Below are 16,703 nucleotides of genomic sequence, written 5' to 3'. Positions count from 1 at the left end.
TACATGAGGTGCCAGAATTTGGTTTATTGGCTCATCCAGTGCCAAAGGTCCAATGGGCACCCTCTTTTCATAGAATTGGAAGCACTTTGGCTCCAATATTTCTTTTCTTCTTCACACATTCCTCCTGAAGCCACGGCAGAAGCTGGGGTAGAGTGTGGGGCAAAGGCTGGGCTAATAAGGGTCTGCCTGCTTACATGGGCTCAGTTTGCTTGGCACAGGAAAAGGAGTCTGGAGAAAAGGAAGATGGGCCCCCAGGTGAGGAGGAAAGGAGCTGGCTCAGCAGAGCCCTCTACAATGGGCCCTGAGGGGTAGAGGAGCCCAGCCCAGGGGCAGGGCAGGAATGGGAGGAAGCAAAAGGGTATCAAGGGCAGAGGAGGAGATAAGAGGCCTTCAGAGCCTCATCCTCTCTTGGGCTGAGGTCCTCTGAGGCTCTGAGATTAGGAGGGAGGGCTGAAAGCAGGGAAGGGCCAGCTAGCTGTGGGGCTTAGGGTGGGGGGTGGTCACTGCTGGCAGGAAAGTCCTTTACTCAAAATCTCCCCAGCCCTAGACCTAGAAAGATACACACACACACACACACACACACACACACACACCCCTAGGACCCCACTTCTTTTTAGTGGGGACATGTAGCACACAGCCCTATCCAATGCCCCCAGCTGCAGCTCTGGCCTCATCATCCTGGTCATTTAAGCACATGCTAAGCCCCTGTCCTCCATTCACATCTGTGGCCTGTGCCACAAGTTCTCTGAAGCCTTCCCCTCTCCCTCCGTCTCCCAGGTGCCTTCAGGCCCATCTCCGGTCAGTCTGGGCTGTGACTGCTCCCCCAGCCCGGAGAGAGCAGTGGGGGCATATTAGGACCTCAGAAAAGGGGATGGCCATGGTCTTCAGCAAGGCACTGGGTGGGTGGGAGCAGGACTGGAGCAGGGAGAATAGCAGTTTGGGCTCTAAGGAGCCCCCGCCTCCTTGGGGGGGCTCAGTCTTCAGTAACTCCTCCAGCCTCTACCCTCCACCCCCATAGCAGGGCCTCCCTCCTCTTTTCCAAGCTCCAGAGGAGTGGTCACTGGGCAGGCAGCAGAAACAGCCATCTGAGGGGCCCTGGGGCCGGAGGCGTGTGGGTTACTGGCACAGTGTGCAGCCTCCGGGGGGTCAGAACCTCAAGCCAAGTCACCCCCACCAGAGGTCTTCTTCTTGGGCCGGGTCTTCAGTGTCTTGGAAGCCAGTGGCTGCGGGAAGGAGAGAAGAAGTTAGAGAGTTCAGCCTGGGGTCACACCCCCTCCCCATTTCCCCCTGCTCTGGCCTGGGCTCTCACCTCAGCTTTGGGCACTTTTTTGACAGGTTTGACCCTCTTAGGGGCCTTGTCTCCCATATCATCTTCAGAGGTCTCTGTCCGGGGATCTGCCTGGTTTGTGCTAGATCTTAAATTCAGGGCAGGGTCATCTCCTGGTTTGGGCGAAGAAAGGAGAACAGAGGTCTGGTGGCTCTCCTACCTGGCCTCCATGCCCTTGAGGTCCCCCCTCCCTCTGCCCAGTCCTGGGCCCTGCCTGTACCTAAGTCCTCAATGGTATCCAGGAGGCTGCCAGGGTTGGGTCGGAGACGGCTGTCAGGCCCCTGCAGGGGCAGTGCATCCTCGTCCCGGATCAGGGTCAGGTCCTGCATGCTGAAGCTTCGGAGCTTCTCTGATAGCACCCCCTGGCCCTAGGGTCACCACCACGCACCGGGAGAACCGGAGGAAGGGGCGGGGTGGAGATAGAGGTCACTATGGAGCACGGGCAGCCACTGAGCTCAGTGTTTTCCTCACACTGTCCTCACCCAGTCCTTTGGCAGCACTGAAAGGCCCATAATTTCCCTTTGGACAGTTGAGGAAACTGGCTCAGAGAGTTGAAGTCACTTGGCTGGAAGGTGTTAGAACCAGGCCTACAACCCTGAGTTGCACAAGCCCCAAACCATCACAGCACCAAGGACAGGTTAGATGCAAAGAGGCTTGGCCAGGGGGATGAAATGAGCAAGGTGGGGCCCTGGGAGCCTGGTCTGCCCCCATCTCACCTTGGCAGCAGCGGTGACTGCAGCATTGGCAGCCAGGTTCAGGCCTCTCTTGCCCACTCTCATCATGGTCTCATAGCTCTTGTCTCGGGCCTGTGTGATGTACTCGTCGATTTCCTGAGAGGTGGGAGGGGAAGGAGTAGGAGGTGAGGGGTGGTCCCTGCTGGCTAGGCCATTCCCTGCCCCTGTTCACACCCAGACAAAGGCACTGCCTGCTCCAGGAGGCCAGGGCCCTGCCAGATCACTTCAGGTTCTGGGTGCCCACAAGGAGAGCCAGGAATGGACGTGGCTGCAGACACTGGGCTGCCATGGCCTGGGGCAGGCTAGGAAGTCAGCTGAGAGTGGAGGCAAACCTTCTCCTTGTTGGACAGTGTCGGGTGCACGAACTTGCGGTAGAGCACGCTGGAGCCCTTGGTATAAGGGGACAGCAGCCATATCACAAAGGCGATCTTGAGCTCAAAGTAGAAGGGGAACCTGTGGGTGGGACAGAGGCAAGTGGCAGAGCCTGGGATAGGGAGTCAGGAGGTGAGCTGATCCCCTGGCAAGACCTTGCCTGGTTCCCCACCCCTTAGTGCACTGGGGTTCCCACGTGGCTCAGGAGACTGGGCATTTCCTTCTTTCTTTCCTTCTTTTTTTGAATTGTTTAAGTTTATTTATTTATTTTGAGAGAAACCGAGAGAGAGAGAGAGAGAGAGAGAGAGAGAGAGAGGATCCCAAGCAGGCTCCAGGCTGTCAGTACAGAGTCTGATGAGAGGCTAGAACTTAAGAACCACAAGATCATGACCTGAGCCCAAATCAACAGTCAGATGCTTAACTGACTGAGCCACCCAGGTGCCCCTTGGCATTTCTAATCTCAAGGAAAATGGGAGGCATAGCTGAGATTCCAAGGGGGATGGTAAGTGCCTCCAGCAGAATTCCCCTTGCAGTGGCTCTCTGCACATTTTTCTCTTGGGAGTCCCAGGCCTCTCACTCTGATAGAACACTCCTGCTTGTCTATCCCAGGGCCAACACAAAGGCGAGCTTCCTAACCTCCAGGTCCACTCCTGGGTCCTCACCCCCTTCTCTTCCTGCCCTTCCTCCCACAAGGAAGACTGAAGCTTCTCCAGCTGTGCTCTGGATCCCATTCTTTGCTGCCTCTTACTTTTAAGGATTGTTGTCCATTCCCTGGCTCCTTCTCCTCAGGCCAGACTCCTTCATGTCTCCTACATTCTCACAAAGCACTTTCCTTTGTTTGTGGCAAGAAGCATCTATGCTAGGGGCTCCTGGGTGGCTCAGTCAGTTAAGTGTCTGACTTTGGTTCAGGTCATGACCTTGCAGTTTGTGAGTTTGAGCCCCACATTGGGCTCTCTGTTCTCAGCACAGCACCTGCTTCAGATCCTCTGACCCATCTCTCTCTCCCCCTCCCCTGCTGGTTCTCTCTCTCTCAAAAATAAATATAAATAAACTTAAAAAAAAAAAAAGAAGCATCTAATGCTCACTGTCCTCACAATTTTTAACCCACTATTCTTTCCTAATCTAACCCTACTCAACTTCTGCTAAAACTATTTTTCTCAAAGGTCATTGGCCCTTGCAAGCCAATGCAATCATCTTTTGTTCTCTACCTCTCCATAAAACTCTCTTCTCTCTTGATTTAGTGTTCTGTGCTTTGTTAGTCCTCTCTTCCAAGAGGCATCTGCTCACTCAGTACACATTTTTTGCGCTCCTGCTGTGAACATACATATAGGTGATTAAGACATTCTCTGTCCTTCAAGGGTTCACAACATAGTCTAATAGTGCTTTGAAATACTAGCACTGAATGTCTATAAGATTGAATCATATGTCTAGTTTACAAATAAGGAAACTGAGACCTAGGAAGCTGTAACCTGCCCAAAGTCATACAGGACGTCTGGCAGAAGCAGGTTTCCTGAATTCTATTGTGGTGCTTTGGCTATCATCAGGTAGAAATGTGGGGGTTGGGTCTCTTATTCTACTGATTAAGCCAGGCCTGCACGGGGAGAGAGTGGACATCCAGAACCCCATGGAACTGTGGGAGGACTCTACCCTGGGTCTCAATCTTCTGTTGGGCTGCTGGGGGTAGAGAGTCTAAACTCTGGACCCTGAGATGCAGGGTGGGGATGCTGGACCTCACCAGGAAAGCACAATATCCGTGAGTGTCTCAGCCGTGGTGAAGAAGGCAAAGACGATCCAGTACATCATCCATTTCACCTGAAGGTACAGAGAGCGGTATTAGCTGGGGCCTTGAGGGAACACCCAGGACCCCATCTCTCTTGCCAACTATGCTGGAGGTGTTGTGGGGAAGGGACACTCGGGACCTCAACTTTGCCTGTGGATCACACCACAGGAGAAAGGGAACACAAAGGAACTTCCTTGAAGTAAGGTCTCATTAGTGCTGAAGCACTGGCACAAAGTCAGTACTGTCTGTATTGTGATCTACTGGCCTATCTTTGCCACGTGGGGTGGGTAGGAGATTAAAGGGTCATAAACTCACATATTCCTTCACGTTTTTTTGTCTTCACGGCCTTGTAGGAAGAATAGGCTGGGTACAAGGTGCCAAAGATGAGCCTAGGGAGGCAGGCATGGTTACTGGTCCCCTCGGCCAAGAGCAGTGGCCTCTCCCTCCCAGCTCTCCATCAGTCAGTCCCTGGGTAGGTAAGGGGAGAAGGACAGAACTCCAGAGTGCCACATCAACTGGACTGATGAACTCAGGCCAGTGGTTACAGTCAAAGCCATTAAGCCTCAGGTGACAAGCTTGGAGGTCCCCAGCCAGTGAAGGTGATGTCTCTCTTCTCTCTGTTTTTCAGTTTTTCTCCAGCCCTTTAGGTAAAGAAAGACCCAGAGGCCAGAGGGTCCAATGTGGTATCTTCACCCATGATCACTCGTTATCCGTATTGTGGGGAGTGGGGGTCTGGTCACTGCAACAGGGTGGCTCCCTTCTCCAGATACTGTGCTCATTCACACCTGTCTGCCCTTACCTTCTACCTCTAGTTCTGAGCCAGGCTGGTTAGGGCCAGGTCTGTAGGGGAACCAGACACCACGTAACAGGGCACTCTATGTGGCATTCAGAGGCACCTCTGTGGTTCTGGGGACCTGGGGCACAGAGGGCACAGGGGCAGGAGGCTCTAAGAGGGGCAAAAGGTTTATTCCCCCATAAGTACGCTTGGGACCAAGCTCGGGGGAGGGTCCTGGGCTCGAGGCCCTAGCTGGAGTACAACCTGGTAGTGATCCCATTAGAGAGACCATATACAGGACACAGGTGAGGGAAGGAGAAGACTGATGCTCCCCAGGGAGCTCATCCAGGCAAGAGAGAAGCAGCCACTCTGAAGGGCACAGGGAGGTATGACACCTGTGGATAACCTCTGGGGTGGGGTGGGGGAGAGGAAGGAGGGAGACTCCAGTGACAGGGAGCCAGAATACAAGCACATAACAGCACTGAATGGGAAGAAGGCAGGGGGAGGGAATTTTGGGGTGTCAGTCCCCCGCGGTAGAGGCTGAGGGGCAGGGTCCTGGGGCAGGGTCCTGAGCCAGGGTAGGGGTTGGCTGAGGCCCAAGCAAAGCCCCTGCTGGTCCCAGCCCCCTGACCATGTGTGGGTATTGCCTGTTCTCCCAGGGACCTGCCTCTAACAGGCAAGATACTTTGAAACCGACCTGTGGAGAAGGGGTCGGGGGTGGAGTCCTCAAGGACGAAGTGTGGGGTGTGGGAGCAGGCTTCCCTCCTGGAGCCTGGGGGAGGAGCAGGGACAGAGCTCCACAGTATAGCTGGCAGCCTGGAATGAAGGCCACCTAAGGCCCTCCCCTCTGTGGCTTTCACAAATCCAGGCTGAGCACACATATCCCCTCCCGGTTACCTCCCACACTTTGTCCTCCAAGCATCTCTGCTTCCCAACACCCAGATGTCCTCCCTGGGGGGCCTTCAGAGCTTATGCCCTCATCTCTAGTGTCCTGATACTGGAAGAGAGAGGAGGCCAAGGCTGCTAACTACGGCCCTAAGCAATGGAATGATGAGGCCCTGTCTGGCTCCCCGCTCTTCCATTAGCCCTCTCCCCGCATGAAGATGACGGCCCAGGTCTGAGTTGCTCCTTCAGCCCAGATCTGCTAGGTGGGGGAGGGGACATGCTGCCTCCCCTTCATAAATCAAGCCATCCTGCCCAGCCCTAGGATGAAGGAACACCGAAAATTAAAAATAAAAGGGGTGGGAAGCCAGGCTTACTATGCTCCTCTAATGTTCCCCCCTCCGGTCCTGGTCCTATTACTCTTCCATGTCTTGTCTCTGGGAACCCCTAGGAACGATGTGCCTTTAGGGGACCCTGTTGTATGAAGCCACGGAACGGTCTATGCTAGGCTTCAACACCCCTCAGCCCCCAATTCCCATTCCCCATCCCCCTCCCTGCCGGCCGCGCCCCGCCACCGCCGCACTCACACCACCAGGCGAGAGATGATCCAGGACACCATGGCGGGGCCGGGCGGGGCGCGGGGCGGGGACCCGGCCCGAGCGGAGGATGCAGGTGCCGGAGGTCGAGCGGCGGCGGCAGCAGGAGCCGCAATAGCAGCAGCAGCCGCAGCAGCAGCCGCCGCGGGGGCCGCGAAGTGCCGAGCAGCCGCGGTTAAAGGGGAGGTCCCTGCCGCAGCGGCGGGCCGTGGGCGGCGGCGGCTCTTAAAGGGGAGGCCCGCCGGTGGCGGCGGCGGCGGCGGCGCGCCCCCCTGCACCTGCTATCACCGGGCATGCGCCTTTGACCCTCACCGCCCTGCCTTCGTCTAATCGCTTGTTCATCTTCCTTGGATTCCAAGCCGTGGCTTGAGGTCCTTACAGGCCTTCAGGTTCCATCCTGACGTCCTAGCCCTCTTCCTGCCTTGCCCACATCAGGCTGAAAGGTTTAAACATTCCCCCAGGAATGCTAGCTAGTACTTATTGAGTGCTTACTGTGCCAGCCTCTGAGCTAAGAGCTTCACATGCATTATTTCACTGAATCCTCATTTCATAAGGCAGAGGTCATAATTATCCTTATTTTGAAGATAAGGAAATGGGAAGCTTAGGGAAGTTCAATAATTTGCCAAGGTCACAAAACCACTAAGTCATGCTAAGGTATGAACCCATGAAGTCTACTTTAATCAGGCCACTTCTCCTAACTGCTGACTAGCAAACTGTCTTCCTCCATTACAGGCCCTGTAGACACCCACCCAAGAACTTCTCAAGTCAAAGGTATAGCTATAGCTACACCTGTCCACCTCACCCCTTCTTGGCCATTACCAATCAATCCTGTTGGAGGACCCGTCCCCCACTCTGATCTTTTTTACGTTGTCGCTTGCTAAGCTTTGCAGGGAAACAGAGCCCAGGCTCTCAAGGTGAATACCCAGGGGTAGACCCTCTTTAAACAAAGGGTAGGGAGGCATGGCGTCTGGGTTGGAGATGGATCTAGGGCCTCCAGTTCCACCCCCACCAGCAAATGCTGGCAGCAGTGTATGCCCTAATTCTGAAGACATTTATATCCAGAATGTAGGCTAGCCCGCCTCCTGATTTTCACCAAAGCAACAAAGCTCCAACCTCTGCAACCCCCTTTCTCCCCATTGCTTTCCTTTCCTGTCCCATTTCAAAGCTTCTGCATTCTTTAAGTGGAGGTGTGAGTCTTCTGGTGACCACAGCCTCGACCCGTGCCCATCCAGCCTGAAAGGACACGTTCAGAGCTCTGTATTTCAGTTATGGTCCTATTCAAACTCGGTATCCTTGAACCACACAATGGTCTATTTCCACCCTGATAATTGTATTTCCAGGCTCAAACACTTTGGAAGATGTTTTCCAACAGAGTCTGGAGAAGCAGCCTCCGATGACCCCTCTTGCTATTCTTTACAACTTCCTCTTCAAAAGGCCTTTTCTAATTGGAATGTAGTCTGTCCTTACTCCTCAAGCTACTTTAATTGCTGATTTATTAACAAAAAATCCATTTGGGTCTTTTCCCACCAACTCTGAGGTGGACCTAGGGCCACATGTTTCATATGTGGGCAGGTGGGCCTCCTGCTTTGGGGAACCTCATCACTGATCACCCAAAACCTTGCTCAGGCTGTCCCCCACTGCGCTTACCCCCAGCTGCTCTAGGAAGGTTAAAGACCTCATCTTTCCCACTCCATTCACATAGCACCAACAATGGAAAACCCATCTTTTCTGCCACTCTTTTCCCTTCACCCCCCAAACCCACAAACCACAATGATCTGGCACTTTCCGCTCTCAAATGGGCACAAATTCAGGAAGTAAAGGGTAATCGGATGCAGCAATGTAATGAAGGTCAGAAAATGAACCATTCGCCACCTCCAACCTCGCCGGCACAGAAGAATTTAGTCCACTCCAAACAGATTTGTTAGATTTTTAATAAGAACATGGAAATCCCAATCAGCCCTTCAACAAAATTAAAATACAGAAAGTGAAATTAAAAGTATTCTACAGTAAATGACTTTTATTAAAAAAAAAAAAAAAGGTAATTGTGAACATATAAACAAGCCTGCAGGGCACTACAGTACAGCTGGAAAGTAGATACATTTTCCAATGTATCTATGGGCTAATGAATTCCATCATTTTCAAATAAATTCTTAATAAAACTCCACAGAGTTGGAAAGTTTTGCTGAAAACATTTTTGGACAAAAAACCCAAAAAACCAAACAGACTCATGTAGGAAATCAAACTTTCCTTTGCATTCGGAAATGTAAGAGGAGTCCCAAGGGAACGCTGGTAATATGTGAAAATGGTTCCTGCGACACCAGTGTGTGTATCTGTAAAACACACCACAGCTCAGACATGACAAAGTTCTTTCTCAGATGGCTGTTCCCTCAAGATAGGACTGAGATGGGAAGGGAAGAAACTAAAAGAATCCTAAAAAGCCAATTCTTTTCAATTCTGCTTTGGCTGATTTTGTGCTATAATGGGCAGTTGATTTCTAAAAATCATAATTCTTCAAAGATTTTTATCGAAAGGAAGACTAAATGTAATGTGCCTTTCCTCATAATCCAGGAAAACAACTGTGGTATTTCAAAAATTCTAAAAATATCTACTTTCATGAAATAGTAACTATTTCACTACAAACCTATTTTTCACTAAATACACACGTTTCCTAATCCTGGAGCCTCCTGGGAAAAGCAGTGGGTTCTCCCTGGGTCCTGCAAGACTCCAGTGTTCACGAGAGAGATTGTGGGGAATGGCTTCACCCCGTCTCCTGGGATGGTCTGTGTCAGAGGTCACGTGCAGAGACACTGTCAGGCTTCCACCAGGTGTGTTTAAGCAATTAGCCCCTACTTGTACCAGTTATGTGATTCCCCCTACCTCCAAACACATTCCCACTTAACTAGGCACGAGAGAACAAAGAAAAGAAAGGTGTGCCCACATTCCCGGTTTCCATGAATCTCAAGTCACGAGAATGTGCAGGAAAGCCCAGCAATGTTCAGGCAATTCAGAGTCCCAAAGACCACAGGATGGGTATGTGGCACCCTTGGCTTGGAGTCTGAAACTGTGTGTGTGAACAGTGTGACTTTCCTGGGTCAACCTTCAGTGTTGAGGCAGCGTAGAAAAGAGTGGCTGGAGAGTTTGTAATACTGACCACACTGGCTCCCAGTGAAGGGCCTCTGCTCCAGCAGAGAACCCTGCCGTTCCCTGTATGTGTTGTGAGTGAAAGACCTGCTTCACAGGGGAGTTAACAATTTCTCCATGCCTAAGATCTTGCCAGTTTGGATTCATGAGCCTTGAGGGTGCCGACGGCATCTTTCACCGCGTGATAAATGATGTTCTTCACCTGGAGAGAGCAATCGGCACAGTCAGTTCATGGTGGCCTCATATTATATTCTCAAATGAAGATATATATTTTAAACAACCTATAAAGCCTACTAGTGAGTGAGGAAATCCTTCAACGAGGACTGCATACTTCCCAAATCAATCCCATAGATGATTTACAAATCACAGAGGATAGAAGGTCTATATTCAAAAAAGAATGATGAAATCATTTGAAAGGCTATATAATCACCATCATCTATGTACTTAGTACATGCTGGGCACTATTGCTAAGTTTTTTGTTTTTGTTGCTTAATTTTTTTAAATGTTTGTTTATTTTTCAGAGAGAGAGAGAGAGAGAGAGAGACAGAGTGTGAGCGGCAGAGGAGCAGAGACAGAGGGACACACAGAATCCGAAGCAGGCTCCAGGCTCTGAGTTGTCAGCACAGAGCCCGACATGGGGCTTGAACTCATGGACCACATGATCATGACCTGAGCTGAAGTCCGACGCTTAAATGACTGAGTCACCCAGGTGCCCTATTGCTAAGCTTTTTATGTGGACTTTCACTTAATCCTTACCACAGTCTTATTAGGTCTATTATTTAAAAAAAAATTTTTTTTTAATGTTTTATTTATTTTTAAGACAGAGAGAGACAGAGCATGAGTGGGGATGGGGCAGAGAGAGAGGGAGACATAGAATGTGAAGCAGGCTCCAGGCTCTGAGCTGTCAGCACAGAGCCCGACGCAGGGCTCGAGCTCATGAACCATGAGATCATGACCTGAGCCAAAGTTGGACGCTCAACCAACTGAGCCACCCAGGTGCCCCTGAGGTCTGTTCTATTATTATCATCCCCATTTTTATAGATGAGAAACTGAGGAAACCAAGGTTCTCTGGTTAAGAATCTTGCCCAAGGTCCTACAGCTAATAGGAATGCACTAAAACAACAGTGGGTGGTTAGGATTATTGGATATTTTCTCCCTTTGTGCTTGTATGTATTTTCTATTTTGTCTAAGAAGAACACATATTACACGTGAAGCAGGAAGGAATAGTTAGAGTTACTAAAACAAAGTGAACAGGCTAAAGACAGTTTTAAACCAAGATAGTGATTATTTCTGGGGAGGGAAATAAAGAGACAGAATGGGGAAGGGTATATGGAAGCTTCAATAATGTAGTTGTTCTATATGTGTATGTTGTATAATAAGTATGTATAGGATGCTTTATTTCTTAAGGTGAAGGATGGGCACATAAGCTCCCTTTTGCTATTTTTTATTTAAAAACTTTTGTATTGGGGCGCCTGGGTGGCTCAATCAGTTAGGCCTCCGACTTCGGCTCAGGTCATGATCTCATGGTTTGTGGGTTCAGGCCCTGCCTCGGGGTCTGTGCTGACACCTCAGAGGCTGGAGCCTGCTTTAAGATTCTGTGTCAACCTCTCTCTCTGCCTCTCCCTTACTAGTGCTCTGTCTCTCCGTCTCTCAAAAATGAATAAACGTTAAAAAAAATAATTTTTGTATTAATTAAACAAATATTTTTTTTATTTAATTTTTTTAATGTTTATTTATTATTGAGAGACAGAGCGTGAGCAGGGGAGGGACAGGGACAGAGAGGGAGACACAGAATCTGAAGCAGGCTCCAGACTCCGAGCTGTCAGCACAGAGCCCAACATGGGGCTCAAACTCACAAACCGTGAGAATATGGCCTGAGCCCAAGTCGGATGCCTAACCGACTGAGCCACCCAGGCGCCCCTAATTCAACAAATATTTACTGAGTACCTAGTATGTATCAGATATCATGCTAGGGAAAAGCAGTGAATAAAGGAGTAAAATTCCTGCCTTCATGAAGCTTAAATAGCTTATATTCTAGTAGGGATACAAACAAACAGAAAAAATACATAATATGTTAGACAATAAAAAATACTACAGACAAAAATAGAGCAGTGACAGAGGATTGGGAGTATTGGAGGTGACATATTATAAATAGAGACCTAATGGAGCTGAGATCTGAAAATATATATGTCTGCATATTTGCATTATATCTATAATATCAATGTTATCTATCAATATGATTGTACTTTGTAATAAGAACTTTAAGGTTGAAACGTTCAAAAAAATTTTTTAAGTTTATTTATTTTTGAGAGAGAGAGAGAGTGAGTGTAAGCAGGAGGGGCAGAGAGAGAGGGAGACCGAATCCCAAGTAGGCTCTGATCTGTCAGCACAGAGCTGGAGGCAGGGCTCGGAACACAAACCCAGAGATCAAGACCTGAGTCAAAATCAAGAGTTAGATGCTTAACTGACTGAGCCACCCAGGCAGCCTGAAATGTTCTTAATTTTTAAAAAGGAACAGCAAAAATGAGGAGACTCGGGGTTGAAGATGTCTGAATCTACCTGCAGGAGGCTGGGAGACTATATTCAGATTGCTGAAGTCCTGCCTGGGAAATCTTGCTTCCTTCTTCTTCTTCTTTTTTTTTAATGCTACTAAAGCACCCAACAATTCTTAGGGATATGGATTGCAGTACCTAGCAGGGCATTAAGGAATGGAGCCTGCACAGAAACATGCTGTGAGAAGCAGCTCTGGGGAAATGCCCTTCTTGGAAACATGCTTGGAACACTCTGCCACAGTGCTTTCACCATCTAACTGGGAAAAGTCAGTCTACAGTTATTAACACTGAAATAACACTGAAATACTTTATCTCCCAGGGGCAGAGAAATAGAAGATGATAGCAGAAATGACTAGGTTAAAAGATGTGTATCCTCTAAAAGCAAATCGGAAGAGGACTCATTAAATACTCTGTGGAAGAGGATCATCTCTCCAGTAATACCTCCCGTAGAATACCCTCAGAAAGCAGAATGCTCATCCTATGTATGTAGGCAAGCAGGAGATAAGGAGAGAGAGTGGGGGTGAAGGAGGAGTTATTTACCTGCAGTTTATCCTCATGGTTTGTATGAGTGTTAGAGAGATGCCTGAATTCCTGTGTCAGGCGGAAACAGTGCTTTACATGTTCTGGAGATACAAAGTCTTCTGCTACTTTTATGCAACTGTATAGATTGTGCACCTGGGAGAGGAAAAGTTCAGAGGGAAAAGAGCCCTGAGATGTTCAGCAATATATGGAAAATATCCATGACATAGTTTTAAAAAGAAGACAAAACCCCCCAAACTTGAGAAATGCTTATGATATTCCATTGTCATAAAAACAAAGGCAGAAAAATTCCAAGTATATATTTATAAATGAAAATGTTAGTATTCTCACAGAAGAGGATCTGGAAAAATATATACCAAACTGTTAACCACAAGCTACTTCTGGAGAAAGCAGGGTGAGGGGATGGAAAAGGGGCATGGCACAAGTAGCCGAGTTGGGACTTTCACTTTCTCCCTTATTTAAAAATTTTCAAACGTGCATTGAGAATTACACTGAAGAAACTTAAAGAGCAAAAAAGAAGTTGCAGTTTAAGAACAGTCAGCCTAACGCAGCCATTTATATGTATCTATTGCCAGATTAGTAGGAAACTCAGAAATAAGGAAGCCTATGGAATCCAGTGGAACCCACCTGGTGTGGGGCTCCAGCAGGTATGAAGACAGCATCTCCCAGGAACTGAACGATGGCCCAGCCTTGCACACCATACTCCTCATAGAGTCGCTTACGGAGGGTCTGGTCCAGGTACCAACTTTGGTCATGGATTGGGTCATGATCAGGGGGATTCTCTTGGCCTTGCTCTTCTCCAACCTGAAGCCATAACCAAACCCAAAGATGGAAAAATCAATGCATAAAAATTATAGCATAAACCCAACTTCCTGCAGCAATGTCCCTAGTGGGGCCAAAGTCTTCTGCTTTATTCTATTCAACACCCTCCAGGTGTGGATTCAGGCCTTCAGGGCATTTGGACAAAAAGTACCTGTCTTTAATTTTTTTTTTTTTTAACATTTATTTATTTTTGAGAGACAGAGAGAGACAGAGCATGAGCAGGGGAGGCACAGAGAGAGAGGGAGACACAGAATCCAAAGCAGGCTCCAGGCTCCAAGCTGTCAGCACAGAGCCAGACACGGGACTCGAACTCACAAACCGTGAGCCAAAGTCAGACACTTAACTGAGCCTCCCAGGCATCCCAAAAGTACAGGTCTTAAAAGCCAAGAAACCCCACACGAGAAACCTAAACAGGTGGTCTCATCACCCCCAGACCCTTCATCCGTGAGTGGATAGCCTACGTGGGGGCATACCTTTCGTAGCAATTCCCGGATCTTTTCTGCATCCTTGGCTGCATAGATGTGCCACAAAGCACCAGGCTTCTCCTTTCCATCATGAATCCTCTGCTTTGTCACCTCATCAGCATCTCCCTCATCAATTGTCTTGAGTACCTCTGAAAAGAGCAAAATTACTTTTCCAGTCATTTCACTTCTTCTGAGTAAAGCAAAATGTTCAATTCAAACAAGCTCAGTCTCTACTATTCTCCATCTCTCTGAAGCAACGTAAGGTAGAATCAAAGAATCAAAACTCATATTTGCCTAAGCTTTCTACACACAGTAAGAGCAACCCTAAATCTTCCTTAATAGACACTCTGCATTTTTTTGGAGGGAGAGTAGTCTTTTAAAACATATTTCTTGCTCAAACTGTTCAGCCACATCTTATGTTCAAAATGCAGGTTATTTCCTGCTGTAAGTAGACAGACTCCATGTACTTTTTCAAGCCCTCTTTATAAACTCTAGGGTTCTACGGATATATGGCCATGAAACATAAAGCTTCTCTGGCAAGTTAAGAGGGTAGACTTCTAATGCTTGTCTATTACAATCCTCTAAAGGACAACTAACGGAAGGATCTGCAGGTGTATTGCATTAAAAGCAAATGTGTGGCAGCAAATATCCAAAATAATGACACCAATAATCCCTGAACTGTGAGATTTTGAATTACGTATTTCTTTAACATTTTGTACATTTTATAAAATGTCCATAATTAACACATATTAATTTTATACTGAGATGGCAGGGAGTAAAAATGCAGCAAAATATCACTTTGATGCTTTCGTTCTGCGCAAATAAGCTGGCTTTATCATGTGATAAACTGATCTGGCTGATGGCAAGTGAGCCAGACTGCCCTTCCTTCTTTGCTCCTATTTCTGATGCTCTATACTCAGTGGAAAACGGAGCATTCCCAGAAAGAGAATGACTGTGGTCAGAGATACACAAGTACCACTCTTCTTTCCTAAAACCTCCTTTCACTTAGCAACATCTACTGGGCACCTACTATGCATAGGCTCTGAGGAGAAAGACACCCAATTCTACTCCTGACGTTGAGCCTCACCATCCTGAAGTAGAGGGTATATAGAAATAGTACCTTCATCATGAGCACCCTCCCCGATGGGGATCCCAACATACACCATCACATTGACTGCATCAGATACATCTAAATGAAGGTTTGTTGTGCCAACTCTTCTATCTTCTGCAGTTATTAAGCCTGAGGGAAAAGGAGGATATGCAGGGTGAAAGGGCAATATTGTGAAAAATCCGTACCAACTCTACAAGTGAGAACATACTCTAAGATGTTCTTAAATGGGTAACAGGGAGAGTGAAGTATATCTGTTTATTAAAAAAAATCACTCTCATCTCTTTTCTAGTGTTTTAAGATTGATTTCTAGCTCGGTTGACACTATAGTTTTGGCCATTCACTGAACCAATTCCACTCCCTACAACACTATCTCTTTTTTTTTTTTTTTTTTTAATGTTTCTTTCTGAGATAGAATGAGCAGGAGAGGGGCAGAACAGAGGATTTGAAGCAGGCTCTGCAGTGAAAGCAGCAAGCCCGATGCAGGGCTTGAACTCATGAACTGTGAGATCATGATGTGAGCTGAAGTTGGATGCTAAACTGACTGAGTCACCCAGGCACCCCAACAATCTTTCCTTTAAAAGCAAAACAGATATGTGCATTACTGACATACAAATGAGAATTGGCTTTCACAGTGATTTATGACCTTATTATGACTTCACAAAGAGCTTGCTGGGTGGTATGGAACTCTGTCTTCTTCACTGTTATTTTATCAAGGCTCTTAAAAACTAAGAATCATGTCTTCTTGCACAGAATGTTTGAGAGGAAACTTTCTAATTATTGTAGATATACAAAGTATAGATGTGATACAAATCAGTATGACAAAAGCCATCGCATTTAAATCCACCCTGGGGCCTGTGCCTGGCTCAGTTGGTAGAGCATGTGACTCTTGATCTCAGGGTTGTAAGTTCAAGCCCCATAATGGGTATAAAGATTACTTAAAAATAAAAAAAAATCTTAACAAACAAACAAACAAACCTCAAACCATTATGGCTACTGTTAAATTCTTTAGCACCTGTCACTTTGTGCTCTATTAGCTCTACACAGGACCTTGACTAAATATCTCCCTCTATAGGTGAAATGGGGAACAGTAGTGTCCCAAAAGGGCAATTACGGCTTTGGCTTCTTCATACCGTAGGCATTGTACATCTTGGGGCCCAGATCGGGCCTTACAAAGTAGCTGGGTAGCCTAGAAGCCAGATTGAGCCTGCCATCTCGTTTGGTGTACTCTGGCAGAGGAAGATTCTCCATCAGATCTTCAAACCTACAGAAGATCAGGAAAGATGACTTAGCTTGTTAAGAGGGAAAAAAGCAAAGAGGCAAAGTCCACTTTTCTATCATTCCTTTGTGATGCTTCAGCAAGGCACAGGGTCTCAAGATGACCTACTGTAGTTCACTAACCTTGTGGGCATCATGTCTCGAAAATCTTCCCCAGGAGGCCAGTCCTTGAGTTTAAGCACCATAGGCTGCCCATCTTCTGATCTTAATCGCTCTGAAAGACAGACAGCACTCCCACAATCTGCTTGTTTGGCTGCTGCCTAGTTTTCCAAAGACTGCAAGTTTTAGGAGACTAACTTATTTTCACACTTGTAACCCATCCTAATGGACTA

The 16,703-nt window shown here is 47.7% G+C and overlaps 2 protein-coding genes across 3 annotated transcripts in view; both read right to left on the bottom strand.

Annotated features, from left to right (window-relative positions):
• Positions 1-6,642, bottom strand: REEP2 (receptor accessory protein 2). The gene is given in 9 exon segments (XM_043588980.1): positions 1-1,223; positions 1,310-1,440; positions 1,548-1,695; positions 2,044-2,157; positions 2,394-2,514; positions 4,169-4,245; positions 4,529-4,546; positions 4,548-4,602; positions 6,458-6,642. Coding segments are annotated over 9 exon segments (765 nt in total). The 5' UTR covers positions 6,490-6,642; the 3' UTR covers positions 1-1,154.
• Positions 6,643-8,379: 1,737 nt separating this feature from the next.
• The window catches only part of KDM3B (lysine demethylase 3B), a 69,078-nt gene continuing 60,754 nt past the window's right edge, over positions 8,380-16,703 (bottom strand). For both annotated transcript variants that reach the window (XM_043588963.1, XM_043588969.1), the window contains 7 exons: positions 16,495-16,585; positions 16,227-16,357; positions 15,106-15,225; positions 13,995-14,134; positions 13,327-13,503; positions 12,700-12,834; positions 8,380-9,809 (listed from right to left, as the gene is read on the bottom strand). In XM_043588963.1, coding sequence (XP_043444898.1) covers positions 9,729-9,809; positions 12,700-12,834; positions 13,327-13,503; positions 13,995-14,134; positions 15,106-15,225; positions 16,227-16,357; positions 16,495-16,585 — 875 coding nt within the window. In that variant the 3' untranslated portion in view covers positions 8,380-9,728. The remainder of the gene's footprint in view (positions 9,810-12,699; positions 12,835-13,326; positions 13,504-13,994; positions 14,135-15,105; positions 15,226-16,226; positions 16,358-16,494; positions 16,586-16,703) is intronic.

Source organism: Prionailurus bengalensis, chromosome A1 (genome assembly GCF_016509475.1).
Source record: "Prionailurus bengalensis isolate Pbe53 chromosome A1, Fcat_Pben_1.1_paternal_pri, whole genome shotgun sequence".
In the NCBI taxonomy this organism is placed as follows: Eukaryota; Metazoa; Chordata; class Mammalia; order Carnivora; family Felidae; genus Prionailurus; species Prionailurus bengalensis.
This window is presented reverse-complemented; position numbering and strand designations above follow the sequence as displayed.